Source organism: Hoplias malabaricus, chromosome 4, assembly GCF_029633855.1.
Source record: "Hoplias malabaricus isolate fHopMal1 chromosome 4, fHopMal1.hap1, whole genome shotgun sequence".
In the NCBI taxonomy this organism is placed as follows: Eukaryota; Metazoa; Chordata; class Actinopteri; order Characiformes; family Erythrinidae; genus Hoplias; species Hoplias malabaricus.
In genome coordinates, this window is record NC_089803.1 from 64,588,210 (window position 1) to 64,609,168 (window position 20,959).

A 20,959-nucleotide genomic window follows, 5' to 3' on the forward strand; every position below is an offset into this window, starting at 1 on the left:
CAAAACAACACAATAAGTGCTTAGTTACAGCAATTACTGCCTGGAAATATTGACACGCCAAAATATTCAGAAGTTCCAGAGACGTGTAGAATATCAATGCTGTCCAGGGAAAAATGTATCTAGGTTTTTGTGGCTTTTTATTTTGTTATATAACTTAATATAATTTAAACACTGTCTTTTATTGTGTGAAAAATGTATGTTGGATAGACCTATAGCTCTAATTGGAATAAAATCTTTTTACTGTTTTACATTGAAAGGAAAGATATGCAGGATCGATGATGCGGATTGTGGTTGATCCGCTGTGGCGACCCCTGCTGGGAGGGAGCAGTCGAAAGAAGAAAAAAAACGTTGAAAGCAAAGATAGATCATTCCTTCACCTATAAAGTTACTTTTATTGGAGATAAATGTTCTTCCTTGGAGTCGCCACTGTGGTGCAGCAGGTAGTGTCGCAGTCACACAGCTCCAGGGACCTGGAGGTTGTGAGTTCAAGCCCAGTTTCAGGTGACTGCCTGTGAGTAGTCTGGTGTGTTCTCCCCGTGGGTTTCCTCCCGCGGTCCAAAAACACAGGTTAGTAGGTGGATTAGCGACTCAAAAAAGTGGCCATGGGTGTGAACCTGTGTGGTTTTAGGTCCTTTACACCTTTATTTGCTACACAGAACATGGGAATTTCTTTTTTAATTCATCCGAGAAATTACATTTATGTTTCGGCATAGCTGCTCGAGATGAGGGTAGGTAGATGAGCTTTGCCCGACGTAAACAAGGACTACTGACGTGCAGACTGACCAATTAAATGTTTACAGAGAAGGTTATCCACCAATAACAGTAGCTCTACAGTCAGACCGTCCAATCAGAAGATTTTGCGAAGCAATCGGAGTAGGGGAGGGCGGGACTAGTTTGTGAACGAAACTTCTCGAAGTTCTATGTAAGCTCTAGGAAAACAAAATTTTGTGAAATTCCACCGGACATTTTTTAAGTCTAAAAAAGCGGACATGTCGAAGTAAAAGAGGACGTCTGGGCACCCTAGGGTTGGCTCCAAACCCAGCGTGACTGGATAAGCGGCTACAGACAACGAATGATTGTTTTTTTTTGATGGATAGAGACGTATGGAAAAACCAACATCATACAAGGAAAATTATATGTTTAATAGCCACTTCAAAAAATTTACATTTATACAAACTCAAAATCAAAAGCTTAAGAAAATTTCTTCAACATTTTTTAAACAAAGCACAATTTCATTAAAAAAAAAAAAACATGGAAAAACTGCAGTCTGGTGTCCAGCCATTTTCATTACGGTTTACAGTATTGCTTCATTTATCCAGTGATACTGTCACTGAAAAAGGAGCATAAGGTACACTTTTTTGTCCAAAACATCCAACATCAATACCTGACCTATTAATGTAGCTGAATGCAATCAAATAATCAGAGCAATGTTTGAATATCTGTGTGAAGCCTTTCCCGAAGGGAAAAGACGCTTACTATAGCAAATGGAGATAATCTCACTCTTTTGAGATCCTTGCCTTTAGAAATGGATGAACAGATGTCCACAAACATTTCTTCTTATTGTGTATCTGGTAGATGTCTTGCACAGATATTCATAGTCCATATCAATATTGACCAAAGGCAACCACTGGGTGAAAACATGGAGAAGTGTATTAGTTCTTCATGTCAGGTAACCAAGCGTAATTTGAACACAACTGTGGAAGGGACATCTGGAGATCACACTGGCCATCCTTCTTAGTTCTTAGTCCAGTCTTTTGGCTTTGTTACCGAAGGTAGTGAGGAACGTCCACCTGTTAAATGACAATGGAAAGTCATTGCTCAGCCTTTTTTATGTACTCAAGAGGTAAATATGTTTAGATTTGAGTTTGGTGCACATGTAAAACATGACATTGTCATGAATATTTTGTCACGAAAGTCCCTTGGTACGATCCGATACTAGAGAATATAATCTGTGCCTTGTTTATTTAGTCTTGCCATGTGGTTGCCCAGCACTGGCAGGCATTTGTCTTATCGACACAGGACAAAATGCTGTCTATTTATAGTGGCATTAAGTGGGAGGTATTTGTGGGGTCAAGATCCTGTCATCTGAGGGTAACACTGATTTTTCCCTCACAAGAGCAGAACTTCCACTCAGATTGTAAGCTTTGTACTGTGATTCTCTGTGGTTTTGTTGTGAATGGCAAATTCCAGAAGCTTCCAGCAGAACCTGCTCTGCTTTACCATGCAGATCTCTTTAGGAAATGGCATTCAACCTCAAGAAAATCCCGACATTGCACACATTACAAAAGACACGACAGGCAGGTGCAACAAATAAATGGCATGCTGATACACCACTGGAATGTATGACCTAATTTCCATGCAAGAAATTTATTTATTTTTTGCCTGCATTACACTTTCCTCAGCATCTCTTGGAATTTGTTTGTAACCCACACACTCATTCACTCACTCACATTTAACAAAGCGCTCCACAAGGGGCACTGCTGTGTGCTTCATGTCAGTAAAACTATGTGCTGTTGTTAGCTTTCATTTTCTCTAAAATGTGTTTATCTTAAGTAGTACAGTTTTGCTGATCATTTGAAATGTGTTTTCTTCTAAGACGGTCCCTCTGTTGTTGTGAGTGAAGGTACTTTCTGTGTGGGTGTTTCACCTTTTTGAGAGATCTGATACTGCTTCCCCGGATGGCAGCCATGAGTTCATCATGAGCTGAGCGCTGTGGTGTGGACGGCCTGAAATTCTCTCTGTCTGCGATAGGCCTCAAGGCGTTCTTCAGTTCCTTCAGGATGCCCTCAGTCTCCTTCTCTTTGGGCAGCCTCTTTTTCCCTTTCTTGGACTTGCCTTGAGTCTGCTTCTCTTGTTTCTTGCAGCAGGCCTCTTGGAGCTTTATCACCTCTGCAATCTTTCTGGTCGGAGCTTTCTTCTCTGTGACAACTTTTTGTGCTTTGGGTGGAGGTGGAGGTGGAGGAGGCGGGGGTGGGGGTGGAGGAGGGGGTGGTGGGGGAGGAGCAAGAATAGGAGCAGGAGCAACAGGAGCATCCTTCTTCCCCAAATCATTGCGTGGCAGCTTTGGCGAAGACCAAGGAGAACTTCTTGGAGAACCATACGGGGAAGACTTTGGGGTGCTCCTCTGCAGGGCACTGGTGCGTGGGTTGATGGGAGTTGCAGCGCCACCTTGCTGCTGACGCTGCTCCTGCATCCTCTTCTGCCTCTGTCGGTCCTGGTTGCGGGTGAGGATGCTGGTCATGCTCATGCGAGGGCCTGGCAGGTCAAACTGGTAGCCCAGCTTAAGCAGCGTGTTGTTCTCCTTCAGTAGCTTCACTATTTCCATCTCCACCTGGCCTCCCAAGATATGGCGCTGGTTGTGGAAGCGCAGCTCCGTTAGCATGCTGTTGCGGGTGAGGGCTTGCACCAATGCCAGGATGCCCTTCCCTGTGACGAAGTTGGACTCAATATTGAGGTTAGTGATGTGACAGTTCTCCCTCAACATTTTGGCAATGGCAAAGGCCACTTGGTCATCTGCGTGCGTGTTGGCCAGGCTGAAGATACGCACATGCGTGTTGGAGCGCAGGGCTTCTGCAAAGCGGATCAGGGTTTCTTGAGTGATGTTGTCAATGTTGTTAAGGTTGACCTCAACAGTGTCCATATCATCACTGAAGATCTTCTCCAGGACCTCATCCACAACTGTGGGGTTTCCAGACTGCTGGCTGGACTCTTGGGCTCTAGTTCTCTTCACAGGCTGTTCTAGCTTGAAGGTAGAATGACCATTGTGCAGGTTTAAAGGAGAAGTACATTTATCCAGGACATCCTCCTGCTTGGAATTGTCCTCTTGTTCTTTGCCTTTCTCATTATCTTTTTCTTCTTCTTCTTCTTCTTCCTCTTCTTCTTCATCTTCTTCTTCTTCCTCTTCTTCTACTTCTTTCTCAGTTTCATTGCTCTCTACTTCACTTTCCTCATCTTCATCTTCACTTTCATGGATTATACATCCCTTTTCATTCTCCTCACCAGCTTCCTTCTCCTCCTCTGAATCCTCACTGTTACTTTCTGTCACACGTTCGTCTTCATTGTCCTCAGCATCCTGGAATCCACAGCAAGAATCAGAGTGAAGAAGTTAAAAACTATAGCCTTGTGGCTCAGAAGGAATATCAGATTTTCTTCAGGTTTTTAATAACAAACAATCCATCAGCCTCCATCTCCCACATTCATGAATGGAAAGGGACCTCCATAGGAGTGAGTTTAGCTAATGAATACTCCAGAATTAATTGACAAAATACAGTATAGTACTGGCACTGTATACCTTTGACACAATGTAACAAGCTGTTGTTGGTTGTTGAAGTACTGACCTGAGTGGTTGGAGACCCTATACTTTCATTTTCAAGGAGCTTGCGCGTCTCGTTCTCCCAGTATTTCATTAGAGCCTCCCGACTGAATGTGCCCGTTGGAGTTTTAACCGTCTGGTCCCTCTGTCGTAGTCCAGTAGGGACATTATCATCGGGATCAATATCGGCCAGCTCTTTTTCCAGCTCCTTGAGCTCCTCAGGTGTCAGGGAGGCCAGCAGTTCATCTTCATCCAAATCCTCGTACTTGCTCAGCTCCCGCCGGTAGCCAAAATTGCTCATGGCTTCCTTCTGTACTGTCCTTCCTCCTGTACTTGTAGTGTGTGTACAAGACCTGAGCAGACTGATATTGGTGTCAATATGTGTTCTCTGATGGCCTACGGCAGATCCGATGGACGAGCTTTAAAGAGTGGGATCAGAGAGGCGTTAAACAAGGCTCTGGTCTGTGATGCCGTTGCTTTTTTGGGAGGTGGGGGTCAACCAGATTGTGCTGCAAAAAGATTGTGAGCTCACCCAGTGGCTGTTGCAAAGCCTGTCAGCAGACCCTCTCAGCATTGTTCATGTCCAAAATAAGACCAACCAGGCAATGAGAGGCACGCTTAGAAATAAGCACAGCAGTAAATGCTTTCATGACATCTTCTAACAATGTTATAATATTAAATTAAAACAATCCAATATAAAAGTGGCATCCTTGTTTAGCTAAAGTACTGTAAAAAAAATAATAAAGACTACTCTTCCTTTAGTTAGTCTACAGTCAAACAGTCTTTACATATATTTATTAATGTATATTATATTTATTATTATTTAGATAAAATATCTAAAAACGGGTCCCTCTAATATTCATACGCCCTTTAATAAACAGGTCTCGTAGATTAAGAATAGAGCTAACCCATATAGCAGGCAGAGTCTGCTGGAGGGGTATAAAGACCCCAGGCCAGGACTGTAGAGCTGTGGGACAGGGTTCTGTGAAAGGAGTTCTCCATCCTATACATGTGGGATGAGTTGGAGTGGCTTTTGAGATCCAGAACTAATGATACTGAGGCTAAATACAATCAAATCCTTTATTAAAGCATACCCAAAAGAGTCCAGGCTGTTCAGATCTTTTTAAGAAATGGTCTGGTAAGCTCTCTTATTTCTACTGTGCAACTAAATTCCCATCTTTTACTAGACAATTTGAAGCATGAGCATGTTGCAGAACATAATGTCCACTCTGTGACTTCGGGGCAGCCTGACTGTGTTGGCAGTGTAGGAATGGAATTCTGTTGGCCTGATAACATGAGTGACTAGCAACATGGTCTGTTCTGGACTGCAGTAAACTGGATCACAACAGGCTGGTTGTTGTCAACTGCTAGTAAACTCTTGAGGTCCATCGTATATTACTGTAAATCTCTGAGCAAATCACTTCTGATGATCTGGATAAGAAAGCGTAACAGGCTTTAGACATGTCAATCCCACTTCTCCTACACTGTTGGTCATTAGATGCGCAAGTAGTATTTAGGGTATACTGTCAGCAGGTTTGTAAACAAGAAGAACGTATCCTGAATTATTTATTGATCAATGCATGAACAATATCATTGTATATTGCTGATATATGAAATATGGCTTTTTGTTCAGTTCAGAATTGTACAATTCAGTTTTGTACTCGTATAATACATAAAAACAATGTCTCTAGTACAAAATAACATACAAATGATATAATCTGAAAACGTACTATTCTGTATTAAAAAAATATAATTAAAAAAAAAACACACTCGCATACTTTATTGTCCCTACCATTCGTCCATTTTACCATAAATATCATACTCCTTATAGATCAGGTAGTTCTTCAGGGCAGGCGGGAAAGGAACTTCACTCATGAATTCAGGGTTGTTTAGTCTTTTCAAGGTCATCCTCTTCCTGATAAGCAGTCTACACAAGTGCTGCAGTGAGCGTGGGCTCCCTACAATGGTAGACATATTCAATACATGTTTGTTGTGCCTACAAATTCATGATCAAAACAGTTTAACAGTGAATATCACTTACTCAGAATGTCACAGATCTCTGGCCACTCTTTTTGCCTCTCCAGGACGTTCTGTAGCTTAGTGCAGATGTGTATGTGCTTCACATAGTCCAGGAGAATCCGCACCACCCGGCCCACCGTGTGCTTCAGCCAGGACACGCTGATGAAATCACAAAACTAACAGACACAGAATATAACACGTTAGGATTGTTAGGGTTCCGCGTCGTCCTGTGAGTGTTGTCTAAAGAACTAAGCCCAAATTGAGGATTGTCAGAAGGATTGTTGTTATTGATTAGATTAGAAATCAATTAAGTGACTCTGTTTAATTATTAAAGGAATAGGTTGAAAAGGTTGATTTTTTTTCTGGCTGTACATGATTTTAAATGTAATGGGTTGTAATGTAGGAATGCAGAACTTACTGTGCCCATGCAACTGAACTCACCGTCACTTTGTTAGAGTAACTGCATGCTTCATTCTCCAGCACAAAACTTTGCTCCCAGGCAAAGCTTGACACTCTGCAGACATCGTGTTCACACTGGAAGCAGCTCTCTGCATGGTAACCATTGTTGAGGAGCAGGCGTAGCATCATCTCATCCTGAAGACAGTACTGCAGTGCTGAGGGAAACAAGGTATTGCAAACCACCGTGAAGTAGCAGTTGACGTCAGCTCGATGGGCCAGCAGTTGCCTCACCAGCTCATACCGGCCAGCCCTGACAGCCACTAGGAGGCAGCGCAGAGGGTCCAGGTCAGGCAGGGCTCCAGCTCTGAGAAGCATCTCTGCACAGGTGACATCACCATTGGACACGGCAAAGTACAGCGGGGTTTTCCTCATATCGCCATAGTTGTCAGAGATGTGGTTTCCCAGGAGTGAGTTGACATCAAAGCCCTTCTCAATGAGCAGCTCCAAGCAGGAGGGCTGTCCACCATCCGCAGCGGAGTGCACCGGACTCTTCCCAGACAGGCGGATGGCCCTCTTAGTAGTAATGGGGATAAGAGTCTTCAAAGCCCTGTTAATTTAAACATAAATATAGGACAAAAGTGTGATAAGTGTCTAGTCTGTATTAGTATAATTCTAGCCTCAGGTTTGCTCCAACCTAACCCACAATACTTGCATGATATTTGACAACATTGTACTGTGTTAGATGTACTGTCTGACCAAATAAACCAGCCACAAAGCTGAGGCTATGTTTACTATAGAGAGTTGATGTCATTACAGAATTCATGATGGCTAGTGTTGCAAGACCACTGATCTTAGACATCTCAGATCACTCTGTGGTATGTGAAGCGTATATGTAAAAAGTAATAAAGGAACACAGTGATATAGGCTCACAGATAATGTCCCTCATATGCAGCACGGTGAATGGGGAGCTGAAAGGCTAGACTGGCCACATTAGGATTTGCACCATGGTTGAGGAGCAGGTGAATGCAGTCCAGGTTTCCAGAGCCTGTTGCATCATACAACACTGAGTCTCCATTGGTGGCCTGTGCAGTGACATCACCACCTAGTGGAGAATGAGGAAGATAACATTCAAATCAGCCTGCTTATATTTTCTGAATATAAATCTAGAGTACTTCATTATTATTTATTCAAATTCTGTTTTAAGGCATATCTTAGTGCTTATTTTCCCATGCATTTGCTTATGTTTGCATAGCATGTCTCTCTTCTTTGTGCCCTCTCATAATCCAGCTGATCTGTTTGCTCAGCTGTTTCTTTCTCATCTTGCATTCTTTCCCATTGTGTCCTGCACGAAAGTTAGATATACATTTAAACTGTTTAAGGCCTGGGAGCATGTGTGATTTCAAAATGGTGGTTGTAGCAGCTAAAAACAATTACACAGCCTATGATTATCTTCACAAAAATGCAGAACTAAAAGAAAAAAGAACGAAAAGAAGCCCTACCTTTGGGAATAATCGAAAATTTCATACGTTTTACTATTTTGTAATTTTAGCCCTGGGCAGCATTCAGATATAAATCAGAAATATAAAGAAATTTCATTTTTGCTATGACAAAAATGACAAGAATTTTGGGTGACAGGATTTTTCATCTTATCTCTAACACTCTTCTATCACTGAAGACATGCTAGTCTTGGGTTTCCGAATTGTCACAGTTGTGCTCTACAGGCTCCATCTTACCATGTTCAATGAGGATTTCCAGAATGTCAGCATGGCCAAATTCTGCTGCGATGCCCAGCGGTGTGACGCCATGGCCATCTTGGGCCTTCACCTTCCCGCCGTGCCTCAAGAGCAGCATCAGTATGTCAGTGCAGCCCACTTTGGCAGCCTCGTGAGTTGCTGTCCACTTCTTCAGACACACTTGCTCCACAAACGCTCCACCCAAGATCAGTGCCAGCACCATTTCATAAGAGCCAATCCGGACCGCTGCACAAGAACAAGAAAGAGACTCAGACTCTCAGGCGTGTGGACAGAAAAGCATGAGACTCAAGCTTTGTGTGACCAGTGTCACAAACTATTAGAAGTTAGTTCTGACTATAGATTTAATGGTAGTTTTAACTTCTGTACAACACATGTACATTTCTAATCCAGCAGTAAGTATTATCCAGTAAAAAGCAGTCACCAAAGTGGGTTTCATTAGATCATAAGTTCATTTCACTTTTATTTCACTAGTGCTGTTCTGGAGCTTTACCCAGCAGAAGCGGAGATTCATTTGTGCTGTTGGTGTTGTGTGGAGAAGCACCATGCTGCAGCAGTACTCTCACATTTTGGACATGGCCAGCGTGGGCAGCCAAAGTCAGAGCAGTCTCACCTTCTCCTGTGACCTCTTCTATGTTCAGCTCGTGGGATGCTGGCCAGGCACAGAATGTAATAATATAAACATATAGCTACTGCATATAAATCCTTCTTAGTAGAGATTGGCAAAACAAATGTATGTTTTTTGGAAGTGGGAGAACAATTCCTAGTCAGTTATTTTACAAAAAAAAAAGCACTTATAAAGTTTCCATGTGATTAAGGTTTATGAATATGCCCCCACTCACCCAGAAGAACAGTGTCCAGTAGTTCTGCATTTGACTGTACAGAGGCTCTGTGTAAAGGCAGCCATCCCCTGCTGTCTGGCTCCTTAAAGGCACTATGGTGTCTTTGCAGCCCTCGTACAGCAGACACATCACCTTGGGGACATTGTTTGATATTGTAACCGTATCAGAACATAGTAGCTTACAAACATTTAAAAATGAAGGTTTATTAAATATTTATTAAATATTTGTTTTGACAATGCCAACAGAGGCCACCATTTTACGTCCCAACATTTTATGTCACAACATAGGGTTAGACAAAAAAATGTGGGCCCTCTAGGGTTCCCTATGGTTCTGTTTGGACAACCACGGGTTTAGGCAATGCTTTCCGTCATTGTACTGTATTTATAACCTTTCAGGAATGTATGTTTTCCAGTAGTGGTAATTTAAATGTAATATCTATGTGTTATAAATTTTTCTCAACAGCTGAATTGCACAAGAAAAAAATCTGATATTAGCACCACATTATATATATATATATATAATCTAAATGTATTATACTCTGTGTCACAATGTATGATATATATTTTATAACGTACAGTAATTTTACACAGTATAGGGTTGGAGAGTTCAGGTCCAGGAAATAAAACTCCTTCCCAGGATATTGTTCCAACTATTTCGAAACCGACAGTTGGTTGAAAAAACACCTGGCATGGATTTCTACCCTCTGCACCTGAATTACCCACATCTACAAGGGCAGCTGGAATGGACCTCTCCTAAGCGAATGCAGCGTTACCTTTCTCAATAGCAGCTAAAATCTTCAGATTTTCTTCACTCGCCGTTTCCAGGGCACTTAAACGAGAAACCCAGTGGCGGTTAAATTTTCCTCAAGAAAACAAAAAGCATTTGAGCCTGGGTTAGTAAGACGTCATTTACTCACCTCCAACTCTTCTGAGGCGGGAATGTGCAGGTTTCCCGAAGACTGGCCTGAATAGCAAACTCAATCAGTTGCTCTTCGTCCATCTCCTCGGGGTCCGCCATTTCAGACACGTTCACAACAAAACTCTCATGTAATTAAAGTTCTCGCTGCAGGATATGTTTGGGTTTGAGCAGGGGGAGAAATTTCAGCTGTCAATACAAGTCCACGAAGTCCCACAACACAACAGCGTGTGTTTAATAACAGAGCAGTGAGGCAGTTTATATTTAGACTGACCCTCTTTCCGCAGAGCAGACTGAGATAGAGCGGTCAGTTTGTGTGTGTGTGTGTCAGGAATATATCACATTGTGGGGACTTAAACCCTGTTTACAAATTTATAATGTGGGGACTAAGGCCGGTCATTAAACATGTATGCGTTGTTATTTGACGTAAGGTTAGGTCAGTATTAGGTATCGTTAGCGTTAGATAAAATCTAGTCGTACTTATGGGAAAGTTAGGAAGGGTACTTCTATGTGATGTCCAAAAATGCATGAATACGAGTTCGGTGGACGACTACTTACGTGCAGACTGACCAATTAAATGTTTACAGATAAGGGTATCGACCAATAACGGTAGCTCTACAGTCAGACCGTCAACAGGTGAACAGCTTCTATACACTCACTGGCTACTTTATTAGCAATACTAATACGTTTCTAGATTCACTTTTCGTTTTTTCATCTACACATTTCCTAGAGGAGCACTTTTTAGTTCTAAAATTACCGACTGTAGTCCATCTGTTATTCCTCTTTCACCAGGTTCTTCACAAAAAATGTAAGAGATTTCCTTTCTTTTTTTTAAATTACAGATTTAGTCCAGCAGACTTTTAAAGGCTAAGCACCACTTAATGGACCTCCATGAATATTTCACATTATTTTAGTTACTGACATATATAAGTATGAATTAAAATGAAAATAGCAGCTTAATTTGCTTTAAAACTGACAATGTTATTAAATTGACGGAAATTCGCTCGCTACGGAAATTCTTGAACGCGACCGTGACGTCACTGGTGGACAACAGCTGAACAACGCCGCGGTAAAACACCGTTATGACTGACTGTTATGACAGTATCTAGCTAAATAACCAACATTATTCATGACAATAGCCTAGCAATAAGCTAAACTCAAATGTAGAGGTACCGTTATTCTTGTAAATGTGATCGAAGTCGAACTCGAATTCATCCGACACTATAAACCTCCGTAATGCAGCTACGTAGCCGAGTATAATCTGAGCCACCGAGTTTAGCGAGTCAAGCTAACGTTAACTAACACCAACTAAAACAGGCGAAGTGAGTGTCCTTACCCTGTTTACCTCCATGTTACAGAGGCTCTTGAACACCTTTCTTTGGTGTCCTTACATGCCCATATTGTTGGAAAAGCGCCAGTGAAATGAGCTACAGATAACGGAGTGAGCGGATGGTCCTTTCCAAAGTGCCCGTTTAAAGTTGACAAATTTATAAAATACTACTCAATTGGTTCAATTACACACATATAACAAATGTATTAAATATAAATATCCACAGTGTCTCAGTTATCCAAAAGTTAAATTCATATATTCTTTGGTGGAAAAAAAACCCACAAAATCTGAAAGGCAATTTACAGGTATTTCCCAAAATATGTGGTCTCTGAAAATAAAAATTTTTTTGAAATTAATAATTTAAGCCTGAAATTAATAATAAAATCAGAGGTGTTAGGAATGTGGCTGGAGTTTTTCAGAATATTCACACATCTTTAGGTATTAATGTCAGACACAAAGCTAAAAAAGCAACTCCAACTCAATAGGAATGGTATGTGAGGATTTCAGTGAAACCAAAATTAGCATTTTATTAATAAATATATGATAGCTATGAAATCTATGATGATACAACTGTTCCATTCTTTATAGATATCATTCAGAAAACTCTTTCAATGCACTTTCAAATATGAGATTAATCTAAAATTATCAGATTTATCTGCAATTGTCGTCATATACAGAGATTCATCTGTGATTATTAGACTCATCCACAATCTTTACATTCATCTTCTTAGGGAAGGTACAGAACTACAACCCGTTACAAAATGTTCTTTTATATTTTAAGCAAAATTACACAATTCCGAAATATTACACAATGAAGCTTTAAGAAAAAAAAATCTAAATTATATGCCACAATATATCAATGAACATATTTATGTTTAATAATCATTAAAAACACTTTGATACTTTCTTATTTGATAGTTGTTCCTAGCAGCACAATTCATCAAAACGTCCATCCATCCATTCATTATCTGTAAGCGCTTATCCAGTTCAGGGTCACGGTGGGTCCAGAGCCTACATGGAATCATTGGGCGCAAGGCAGGAATACACCCTGGAGGGGGCGCCAGTCCTTCACAGGGCAACACACACACTCACTCACACCTACGGGCACTTTTGCGTTGCAAATCCACCTACCAACGTGTTTTTGGACTGTGGGAGGAAACCCACGCGGACAGTCACCTGGAGCGGGAATCGAACCCACAACCTCCAGGTCCCTGGAGCTGTGTGACTGCGACACAACCTGCTGCACCACCGTGACTTTACGTCAAAACGTCTTTACTTCTTAATGCTTTTATGCGTATTTAAATCCAAATGTCTAAACGTAATCCCACACTCTGTGCAGTGGTATTGCTTCTGTTCTGAGTAAATACACTTATGGTTTTTGAGATTCATTTTTGCTCTTTCCACACTCTGAAATGTAAAATGCACTGATGCCTTTGGAGATTATTGTATTGAGTAAAACTTTACCCACAGTTCTAAACGGAACATGGTTTCTCTCTTGTGTGAATGAGCTGATGTCTTTGCAGATTACTTTGAGCACTAATACGGTTTCTCTCCTCAGTGAATGCGCTGGTGTTTTCTGAGATTACTCTGATGACTAAAACTCTTTCCACACTCTGAACAGGAATACGGTTTCTCTCTCGTGTGAATCCGCAGGTGTATTTGAAGATTACTCTGATTTGTAAAACTCTTCCCACACTCAGAACAGGAATATGGTTTCTCTCCTGAATGAATGTGTTTGTGTCTTTGAAGATTACTCTGTTGAGTAAACCTCTTTCCACACTCTGAACAGGAATATGGTTTCTCTCCTGTGTGAATTAGCTGGTGTCTTTTGAGATCAATTTGTGCAGTAAAACTTTGCCCACACTCTGAACAGGAATACGGTTTCTCTCCTCTGTGAATACGCTGGTGTTTTCTGAGATTACTCTGATTTGTAAAACTCTTCCCGCACTCTGAACAGAAATATGGTTTCTCTCCTGTGTGAATGCGCAGGTGTATTTGAAGACTATTCTGATTTGTAAAACTCTTCCCACACTCAGAACAGGAATATGGTTTCTCTCCTGTGTGAATGCGCTGGTGTCTTTGGAGATTACTCTGTTGAGTAAAACTCTGTCCACACTCTGAACAGAAATATGGTTTCTCTCCTGTGTGAATGAGCTGGTGTCTTTGGAGATCGGTTTGAGCAGTAAAACTCTGCCCACACTCTGAACAGGAATATGGTTTCTCTCCTGTGTGAATGCGCTGGTGTCTTTGGAGATTACCCTGTTGAGTAAAACTTTGCCCACACTCTGAACAGGAATATGGTTTCGCTCCTGTGTGTATGAGCTCGTGTTTTCGGAGATTACTCTGATTTGTAAAACTTTGCCCACACTTTGAACAGGAATAGGATTTCTCTCCTTTGTGAATGCGCATGTGTTTTCTGAGATTACTTTGATTTGTAAAACTCTTCACACACTCTGAATAGGAATATGGTTTCTCTCTGGTGTGAATATGTTGGTGTTTTTGGAGATCAGTTTGAGCAGTAAAACTTTGCCCACACTCTGAACAGGAATATAGTTTCTCTCCTGCGTGAATTAGCCGGTGTTTTTGGAGATCAGTTTGAGCAGTAAAACTTTGCCCACACTCTGAACAGGAATATGGTTTCTCTCCTGCATGAATGAGCTGGTGTTTTTGAAGATCAGTTTGAGCAGTAAAACTCTGCCCACACTCTGAACAGGAATATAGTTTCTCTCCTGCGTGAATTAGCCGGTGTTTTTGGAGATCAGTTTGAGCAGTAAAACTTTGCCCACACTCTGAACAGGAATATGGTTTCTCTCCTGCATGAATGAGCTGGTGTTTTTGAAGATCAGTTTGAGCAGTAAAACTCTGCCCACACTCTGAACAGGAATATGGTTTCTCTCCGGTGTGAACGTGTTGGTGTTTTTGAAGATCAGTTTGAGCAGTAAAACTCTGCCCACACTCTGAACAGGAATATGGTTTCTTTCCTGTGTGAATGCGCTGGTGTTTTCTGAGATTACCCAGATGGTTACAACTCTTTCCACACACTAAGCATTGATATGGTTTCTCTCCAGTGTGAATGCGCTGGTGTACTTGGAGATTAGTCAGTGTAGTAAAACGTTTCCAACACTCTGTACAGTAATATGGTTTCTCTCCGGTGTGGATGCGCTGGTGTACATGGAGATTAGTCTGATGAGTAAAAGCCTTTCCACACTCTGAACAGTAATATGTTTTTTCTCCCGTGTGAATGCGCTGATGTACTTGGAAATTACTTTGTTGAGTAAAACTTTGCCCACACTCTGCGCAGTAATATGGTTTTTGTCCTGTGTGAATGCGCATGTGTATCTGGAGATTACTCTGGTTTGTAAAACTCTTCCCACACTCTGAACAGGAATACGGTTTCGCTCCTGTGTGAATGCGCTGGTGTCTTTGGAGATTACTCTGCTGAGTAAAACTTTGCCCACACTCTGAACAGGAATATGGTTTCTCCCCTGTGTGAATGAGCTGGTGTCTTTGGAGATCAAACTGTCTAGTAAAACCTTTTCCACACTCTGAACAGGAGTACAGTTTCTCTTCCATGTGAATCTCTTTGTGCCTTTTGAAATAACTCTGGTTATTAAAACTCTTCCCACAATAAACACAGTGATAAGTTTTGGCTTCGTTCGTACTTTCCTGTTTACGTCTGCCAAACGTATGAGAATGAGGCATAGCAGATGAAGTTTTCTGAGAACTGGAGCCTTTGCACACGGTATCCACACATTTAATCGCCACTGAATTCCACACTGTGATGTATTTTTCTAGGTGATGTCCTTGATGTACTTGTGGAAGTAAAGTAGAACTGTCTTGGACACCAGGAGCAGAAGAAGACTTGCACAGGGACTTTATCCTTTTCTGGAAGAGAAAATAGAATATGAATGTCAATTTGGGCACATTTGAGTACATTAAGAAGTATTTTTTTTTAAACATATGTCTATAGAAGATGTTGCCCTAATCTTAACATATTACTACCACCCTATGCCTGGCAAAAACTTATTTAAAATATTAATTTCTCTAGTCATTTGTGTCATACCTGCATCCAGTACCACTTATATTTCCGTATCTGACAACTGAAATATTGCTCAAATACACTGTAAACATTAAAAGCAGACAGTCCAGAAAGCAATCAGTAAATCAAAAGCTTAGAAATAGAATTGGGATTAAATTCACTTTATTGGTCACTGTGCTTGCACACAGACGAATTTGTTCTCCGCATTCAACCCAATCCAAGCAGTGAAACACACATTTACACACACTTGTGAACACTAGGGGGCAGTGAGCACACATGCCCTTAGCGGTGGGCAGCCCTAGCACTAGGTAAGATTTGGTATTTTTGCTCCTGGGCTCTCCCCAGAGTTGTAGAATGTAATTCACCTTTACAACACGGATTGGGGAAGGAGGGGTGGTTTTCTCCTCCATGTCTTACATAGTCCATTTTCTGCAATGCTGAGCCTAGAGTTGTATTCTCCCTATTACATGGAGAGCAACACAACGATTTTGAGGCTGTATTTTTTTTAGTTTTCCTTTAAATACTACTTCACACTTTTCCACTGCTTGTCTGAAGATCTGCCAGTATCCACAAATATCCCAAAATGTGATGTATGTGCTTTGTAATTAATAACAAATTTGATTATCTATATATATATTTAAAAAAACTACATAATGGGATGATTCATATCTAAATCTGCCATTTTCTCCAGCGGAGGAGGTATAAACATCATACACCTAAACTTGTGTATCACCCAGAGTCCCGAGTTCACCGGTGGTGAATATATAACTTTACAGTTTACTTGCAGTTTAGATACATTTCCCCGTTTCTGATACCATTCGAACGCAGCAAAAGTTGTATTCCAAGAGGTACAGAAAATCATAATAGAACTCTTAAAACTTACTCACCTGAGCTCAGTGTTAAAATCTTACTTTTCATAAAGAAAACGCTTGTGTCAGAGTGAGTTAAAACAGCGTTGTAATTGTCTTAAACAGCTCTTCACCTTCAGTAAACAGACTCTTATTTTATCCCCCGCACATGCTCCAATTCTTCTGCCTTCTGCTACCGCCCCTTGCGCAGCAATTGGCTGGAGAAATTAGAGCAGCTCTCTGATTGGCCATTTGCGGTTGCGACAGCGCCCTTATAAACAAACGGCACTGAAACGCCGCTCCACACAAACTATGTTTTAAAGGAACAGGCTTCAATTCATAGTGTTCACCAGTGTACATTATATTTTTTCACTAACATTGCACTAAAAGAGACTAAAGTGTATTCATAAGTGTACACTATGTTTATTTACCTAACATTGCGCTAAGTGGAAAAAAGTAAACACTTTCAGCAGGATAAACTATAATAATATAGTTTAGGATAAAAAAATAATAATAAGGATAAATAATCATGTTCAGTAGGGTACACTTTCACTAGCATTTCACTACCAGAGACATGTTTGAAGGCCCCTTCTTGTCATCCATTAACCCCCTAAAAACTGATTTATCAGCTCTTCCTCTATCTCTACCTACCCTCTGCCACTAGTCTACAGCTCAAGAGCTGTTCCCCAGAAGTTGACATTTTGGTTGTAGATTTATGATGTAAGAAACCCTGATCGCCTGATTTCACCCGTTAGAGACATTGAATTGGAACATAGCGGAAAATGTTTGGCCATGTTTGATACTTCTAGCGCATAAAACAGCACACAAGCATGTAAACACGGAATACTTTATTTATACTATTTTCACTGGAGGGTTTTTGCAATTAACAGCAATAGTGTCTTGTTCCCACTAGAGGGCGTTAGAGGCGCTGTTTCCCTCGGACTCGGCTGATTTTCTTCGGCGGAAAGCAAGCAGGGAGCACAGACATGGCTGGATTGGTGAAGAAGGTACGTCTGGAGGTCACTTTTGTCTTAAACAAGATTTTCTTAAATACTGTTACACACCTCGCGGCTCCTGAGGCGCTGGTCTTTGGACAGTTCAGGACTCGGGTCCAGACAATGGGCCTGGGGTGTAAACAGTGTTAGCTATATGCTAACATGGTTAATAAGCGCAGGCAGAACTGTGCACAGACTCAAGTTCTGTACTTTATCAAATGTTTCGCATTGTCAGACATTGTATCAGCGTCCTTCTTTATCGTGAACCCGATGAATAGTTACTCTGACCCGTATAATGTTGGCTGCTCAGCCAGGGTTACAATATCTGCAGTTCGTACCAGTTTTTATTAATAATACGCTGCCTGTCCAAAAGAGTTGTACAGAGCAATTTTCTACATAAATTTTCCATGTCCTCGGTTCCACTGACCATACAGGTGCTCTGTGTACACTCTCAGTTACATTTCAAGATATTGTAACAATATTTGTTAATAATTATAAATAGAAAATACTCTAAATAAAATGTCCTTTTCCCGTTTTAAGTAAAATTTACAAATTAACATTCACTCATTGTCTGTAATGTTCATTCATTGTTGCGGTGGGTCCGGAGCCTGCCCGGAATCACTGTGTGCAAGGCAGGAACACACCCTGGAGGGGGTGCCCGTTTTTCACAGGGCGACACAAACTCACACATTCACACCTTATTTTTTAATGCTACTGGTTTTTACCTCACACAACACCGTCGTCCTGAAATTGTCCCAAAAGGCTATTTTTATTGGCACTTAGACAGGCCTACCCTGTGTGTTTGTCACTCATTCGAGTCACAGCACTAATCATCATGCACAGATCTGATTGGCTGAGTAGCCTCAAGTGTGATATGCAGAGATGTATGTGATTAGTCTGGTAATTTCCTGGAGCGCTAACCCTGAACCCCAATGACTAGAAGAGTCACATCATTTAAAACAAACACTGTTTTTAAAGTTAAACTGCTCTTAATAATTTATAAGTTATAGGTCCATGTCCAGATAGGACAGCGCCTGGGTCCGAACCTGGACCGGGGTTGGCCTATTTGTGACCCCAGGACTAGAGGATGACCATAACAAATGTGCAGAAATAGATGAGCAACACACGTTGGTAGGTGGATTGGCGAAGTGTCCTTAGATGTAAGTGTGTTGCCCTGTGAAGGACTGGCGCCCCCTCCAGGGTGTATTCCCGCCTTGCGCCCAATGATTCCAGGTAGGCTCTGGATCCACCGCGACCCTGAACTAGATAAGGGTTACAGATAATGAATGAATGACTGAATAGATGAGCAACTCTCTGTTTTTGTATTTAAGTCTGAACCAACGAGTTAGATGTGTCTTTTTGGCTTAGCCATTGGGGTTTTGTCTTGAAGTTGTTTTACGATAATTGCCAATAATTTGACTCCGGAATCTCATTAGAATTAAAATATTGAATGGTCAACATAGCAAATATATAAAATACACAGAACAATCATGGATGAGGAACACCTAACTTGTATCTACACGTATTGTCCATTTAATAAGCTCTGCCAACCTTAGAGGAGCACGTTGTAGTTCTACAATTACAGACTGTAGCCCATATGTTTCTCTGCATACTTTCTTATCCCAATTTTCAATGGTCAGAACCCCGACACAGCCGGTATGGTTTGGGTGGTGGATCATTCGCAATCATTCTCAGCGCTGCGGTGGTGGTATGTTAAGTGTGTGTTGCGCTGGTAAGGGCGGGATCAGACACAGCAGTGCTGCTGGAGTTTATAAAGCCAGGTGAAATGGGGATATGAAAGTGTGCAGAGAAACAGACAGACTACCTGAAATTATATCTATATATATTGCAGATCTACAAAATGCTCCTGTATGGTCAGTAGAGCTGATAAAATAGGCAATGAGTGTACACACATGTAGGTGTTCCTAATCCAGTGATCGTTCAATGTAGAACATATTGCACAAACAACTCTTTCCTCTTCCTTTTATTCCCCATTTACAAAAATAGACATTGTAATGAAAGGCAGGGGTTCTTCACAAATATCTTTTTGAGAGTCGCCAGTTGGTTAATTCCTAGACGTCTGTTCCAAATTTGGTAAACCATTATTTATTCATTCTTTTCAGACCACAGGATTGGTGGGACTTGCTGTTTCTCATAACCCACATCAGGTAATGTTTATACAGTCCCAGTCTCCTTTGCCTGCAGTGAATATATGTCTACATTCATTCAGTTAATGACAAGAAACATACAGTGTTAAAAGTTACATCCAGTGGAAACTATTTCATCTTATTATTATTCTGTCCCTAGCGTCTGAAGGTATTGTACACCAAGATTTTGGGTTCCCTGCAGGCCATGCCACAGGACGCTGCCTATAGGAAGTACACAGAACAGCTGATCACTGAGAGATTCAACCATGTCCAAGCTGTAAGAAATTTCTGTCAAATTATGCATTAGCTTTGGTTTGACATTCTTTATATGGGTAGATGTTCTGCACGGTCAATATCTGATCACATTTAAGATAATGTCCATTTAGGAATACAAAAAGAAACACATTTCAATAAGCTAGCCTGTAAATCCTTTATACATTTTGCAGCCTTTTAGAAACAGTCCTGCTCATTTAACAATTTACCCAATGTTGCACGCAGTAGCTTGTGGTTTCTCATGTCATGTTGTTCTGTGAAGGAGCCTGATATAGAAAAGCTTGAAAAGAAAATCAACTGTGGCCAGATTGAGGAGGTCATTGCTCAAGTGAGTAGAGTACAGATAGACTGATACACTTCTGGTTTAAAAACATTGCTTATTTATTATAATTACTCAATGTTTCACATGTAAATATGTGCCTTAATTATTATACACAGGCCGAGTCAGAGCTTGCCTTGTCCAGGAAGATGGCAGAATGGAAACCGTGGGAACCACTGGTTGAAGAGGCCCCTGCAAACCAGTGGAAATGGCCAATCTGAGAACTCATACTGAGGTGTCATTCATGCAAGACCAGATATACTTTCCATCAATTGGTTATGTTGTTGATTTAAGTTTTATTTATGTTTGAAAATGATGAATAAACCCTGTACATATGAATGCAGATTGTCTTCTGTGTTTTTGTGAAATATATAGTATTAGCTTTCGGACAGTTGTTACAACATTGCTGTGAGGATTTGTGTATTTTAACAACAAGAGCGTTGGTGAGATCAGATGCTGATGTGGGATGTTTAGATCTGGATCAGTACCATTGCATGATACAAGCATAACTCCCAGAAAGTGATAGAGGAACTACATTAGAAGAATTGAGGTGACTCATACGGCACACTATTACTCTAATGTAGTCACATTTAAAATTAATGGAGACCACCTAGGACCAATGAAATGTGCCAAGTGAAAAACTCATGCACTGGGAATGAGGCTGTCTCATTGGAACCAGATGTCAGTTATTTGATATCTTGGTTTACACAAATATCAAGTTTAAGATTAATTTTAAAGGTGTGTTAAGTACTTTTAATTTATTCCACTGA

At 41.0% G+C, this 20,959-nt stretch overlaps 4 protein-coding genes across 4 annotated transcripts; 1 reads left to right on the forward strand and 3 right to left on the reverse strand.

Annotated features, from left to right (window-relative positions):
• Positions 1-1,329: 1,329 nt before the first annotated feature.
• Positions 1,330-4,613, reverse strand: lmod2b (leiomodin 2 (cardiac) b). The gene is made up of 4 exons (XM_066666883.1): positions 4,338-4,613; positions 4,000-4,072; positions 2,648-3,906; positions 1,330-1,790 (listed from the first exon to the last, which is right to left on the reverse strand). The coding sequence occupies exons 1-4, from the start codon at positions 4,611-4,613 to the stop codon at positions 1,764-1,766; spliced, it is 1,635 nt and encodes a 544-aa protein (XP_066522980.1). The 3' UTR covers positions 1,330-1,763.
• A 906-nt stretch (positions 4,614-5,519) lies between these two features.
• On the reverse strand, positions 5,520-10,614 carry asb15b (ankyrin repeat and SOCS box containing 15b). Its single transcript, XM_066666882.1, has 9 exons — positions 10,240-10,614; positions 10,096-10,151; positions 9,324-9,455; positions 8,975-9,133; positions 8,464-8,709; positions 7,661-7,832; positions 6,773-7,337; positions 6,354-6,507; positions 5,520-6,270 (listed from the first exon to the last, which is right to left on the reverse strand). The coding sequence occupies exons 1-9, from the start codon at positions 10,338-10,340 to the stop codon at positions 6,101-6,103; spliced, it is 1,755 nt and encodes a 584-aa protein (XP_066522979.1). The 5' UTR covers positions 10,341-10,614; the 3' UTR covers positions 5,520-6,100.
• A 392-nt stretch (positions 10,615-11,006) lies between these two features.
• On the forward strand, positions 11,007-20,542 carry ndufa5 (NADH:ubiquinone oxidoreductase subunit A5). Its single transcript, XM_066666884.1, has 6 exons — positions 11,007-11,046; positions 17,369-17,462; positions 19,574-19,618; positions 19,758-19,874; positions 20,133-20,198; positions 20,309-20,542. The coding sequence occupies exons 2-6, from the start codon at positions 17,442-17,444 to the stop codon at positions 20,408-20,410; spliced, it is 351 nt and encodes a 116-aa protein (XP_066522981.1). The 5' UTR covers positions 11,007-11,046; positions 17,369-17,441; the 3' UTR covers positions 20,411-20,542.
• On the reverse strand, positions 12,122-16,610 carry LOC136693748 (zinc finger protein 850-like). The gene is made up of 2 exons (XM_066666881.1): positions 16,495-16,610; positions 12,122-15,453 (listed from the first exon to the last, which is right to left on the reverse strand). The coding sequence occupies exon 2, from the start codon at positions 15,268-15,270 to the stop codon at positions 13,123-13,125; it is 2,148 nt and encodes a 715-aa protein (XP_066522978.1). The 5' UTR covers positions 15,271-15,453; positions 16,495-16,610; the 3' UTR covers positions 12,122-13,122.
• Positions 20,543-20,959: the final 417 nt, after the last annotated feature.

What these genes read in the sequence shown, in the direction of transcription:
- lmod2b (XM_066666883.1), bottom strand. Translation starts at nt 4,613, where the DNA reads ATGAGCAATTTTGGCTACCGGCGGGAGCTGAGCAAGTACGAGGATTTG. An exon ending in TAGGGTCTCCAACCACTCAG is followed by an intron (nt 4,073 to 4,337) that starts GTCAGTACTTCA and finishes TGTGGATTCCAG; the next exon opens with GATGCTGAGGACAATGAAGA. An exon ending in AGAGGAGGAGAAGGAAGCTG is followed by an intron (nt 3,907 to 3,999) that starts GTGAGGAGAATG and finishes AGAAAGAAGTAG; the next exon opens with AAGAAGAGGAAGAAGAAGAA.
- asb15b (XM_066666882.1), bottom strand. Translation starts at nt 10,340, where the DNA reads ATGGCGGACCCCGAGGAGATGGACGAAGAGCAACTGATTGAGTTTGCT. An exon ending in CCGCCTCAGAAGAGTTGGAG is followed by an intron (nt 10,152 to 10,239) that starts GTGAGTAAATGA and finishes TTCTCGTTTAAG; the next exon opens with TGCCCTGGAAACGGCGAGTG. An exon ending in GGAAATCCTCATTGAACATG is followed by an intron (nt 7,833 to 8,463) that starts GTAAGATGGAGC and finishes ATTCTCCACTAG; the next exon opens with GTGGTGATGTCACTGCACAG.
- LOC136693748 (XM_066666881.1), bottom strand. Translation starts at nt 15,270, where the DNA reads ATGCCTCATTCTCATACGTTTGGCAGACGTAAACAGGAAAGTACGAAC.
- ndufa5 (XM_066666884.1), top strand. Translation starts at nt 17,442, where the DNA reads ATGGCTGGATTGGTGAAGAAG. An exon ending in TTTCTCATAACCCACATCAG is followed by an intron (nt 19,619 to 19,757) that starts GTAATGTTTATA and finishes TTCTGTCCCTAG; the next exon opens with CGTCTGAAGGTATTGTACAC. An exon ending in TTGAGGAGGTCATTGCTCAA is followed by an intron (nt 20,199 to 20,308) that starts GTGAGTAGAGTA and finishes TATTATACACAG; the next exon opens with GCCGAGTCAGAGCTTGCCTT.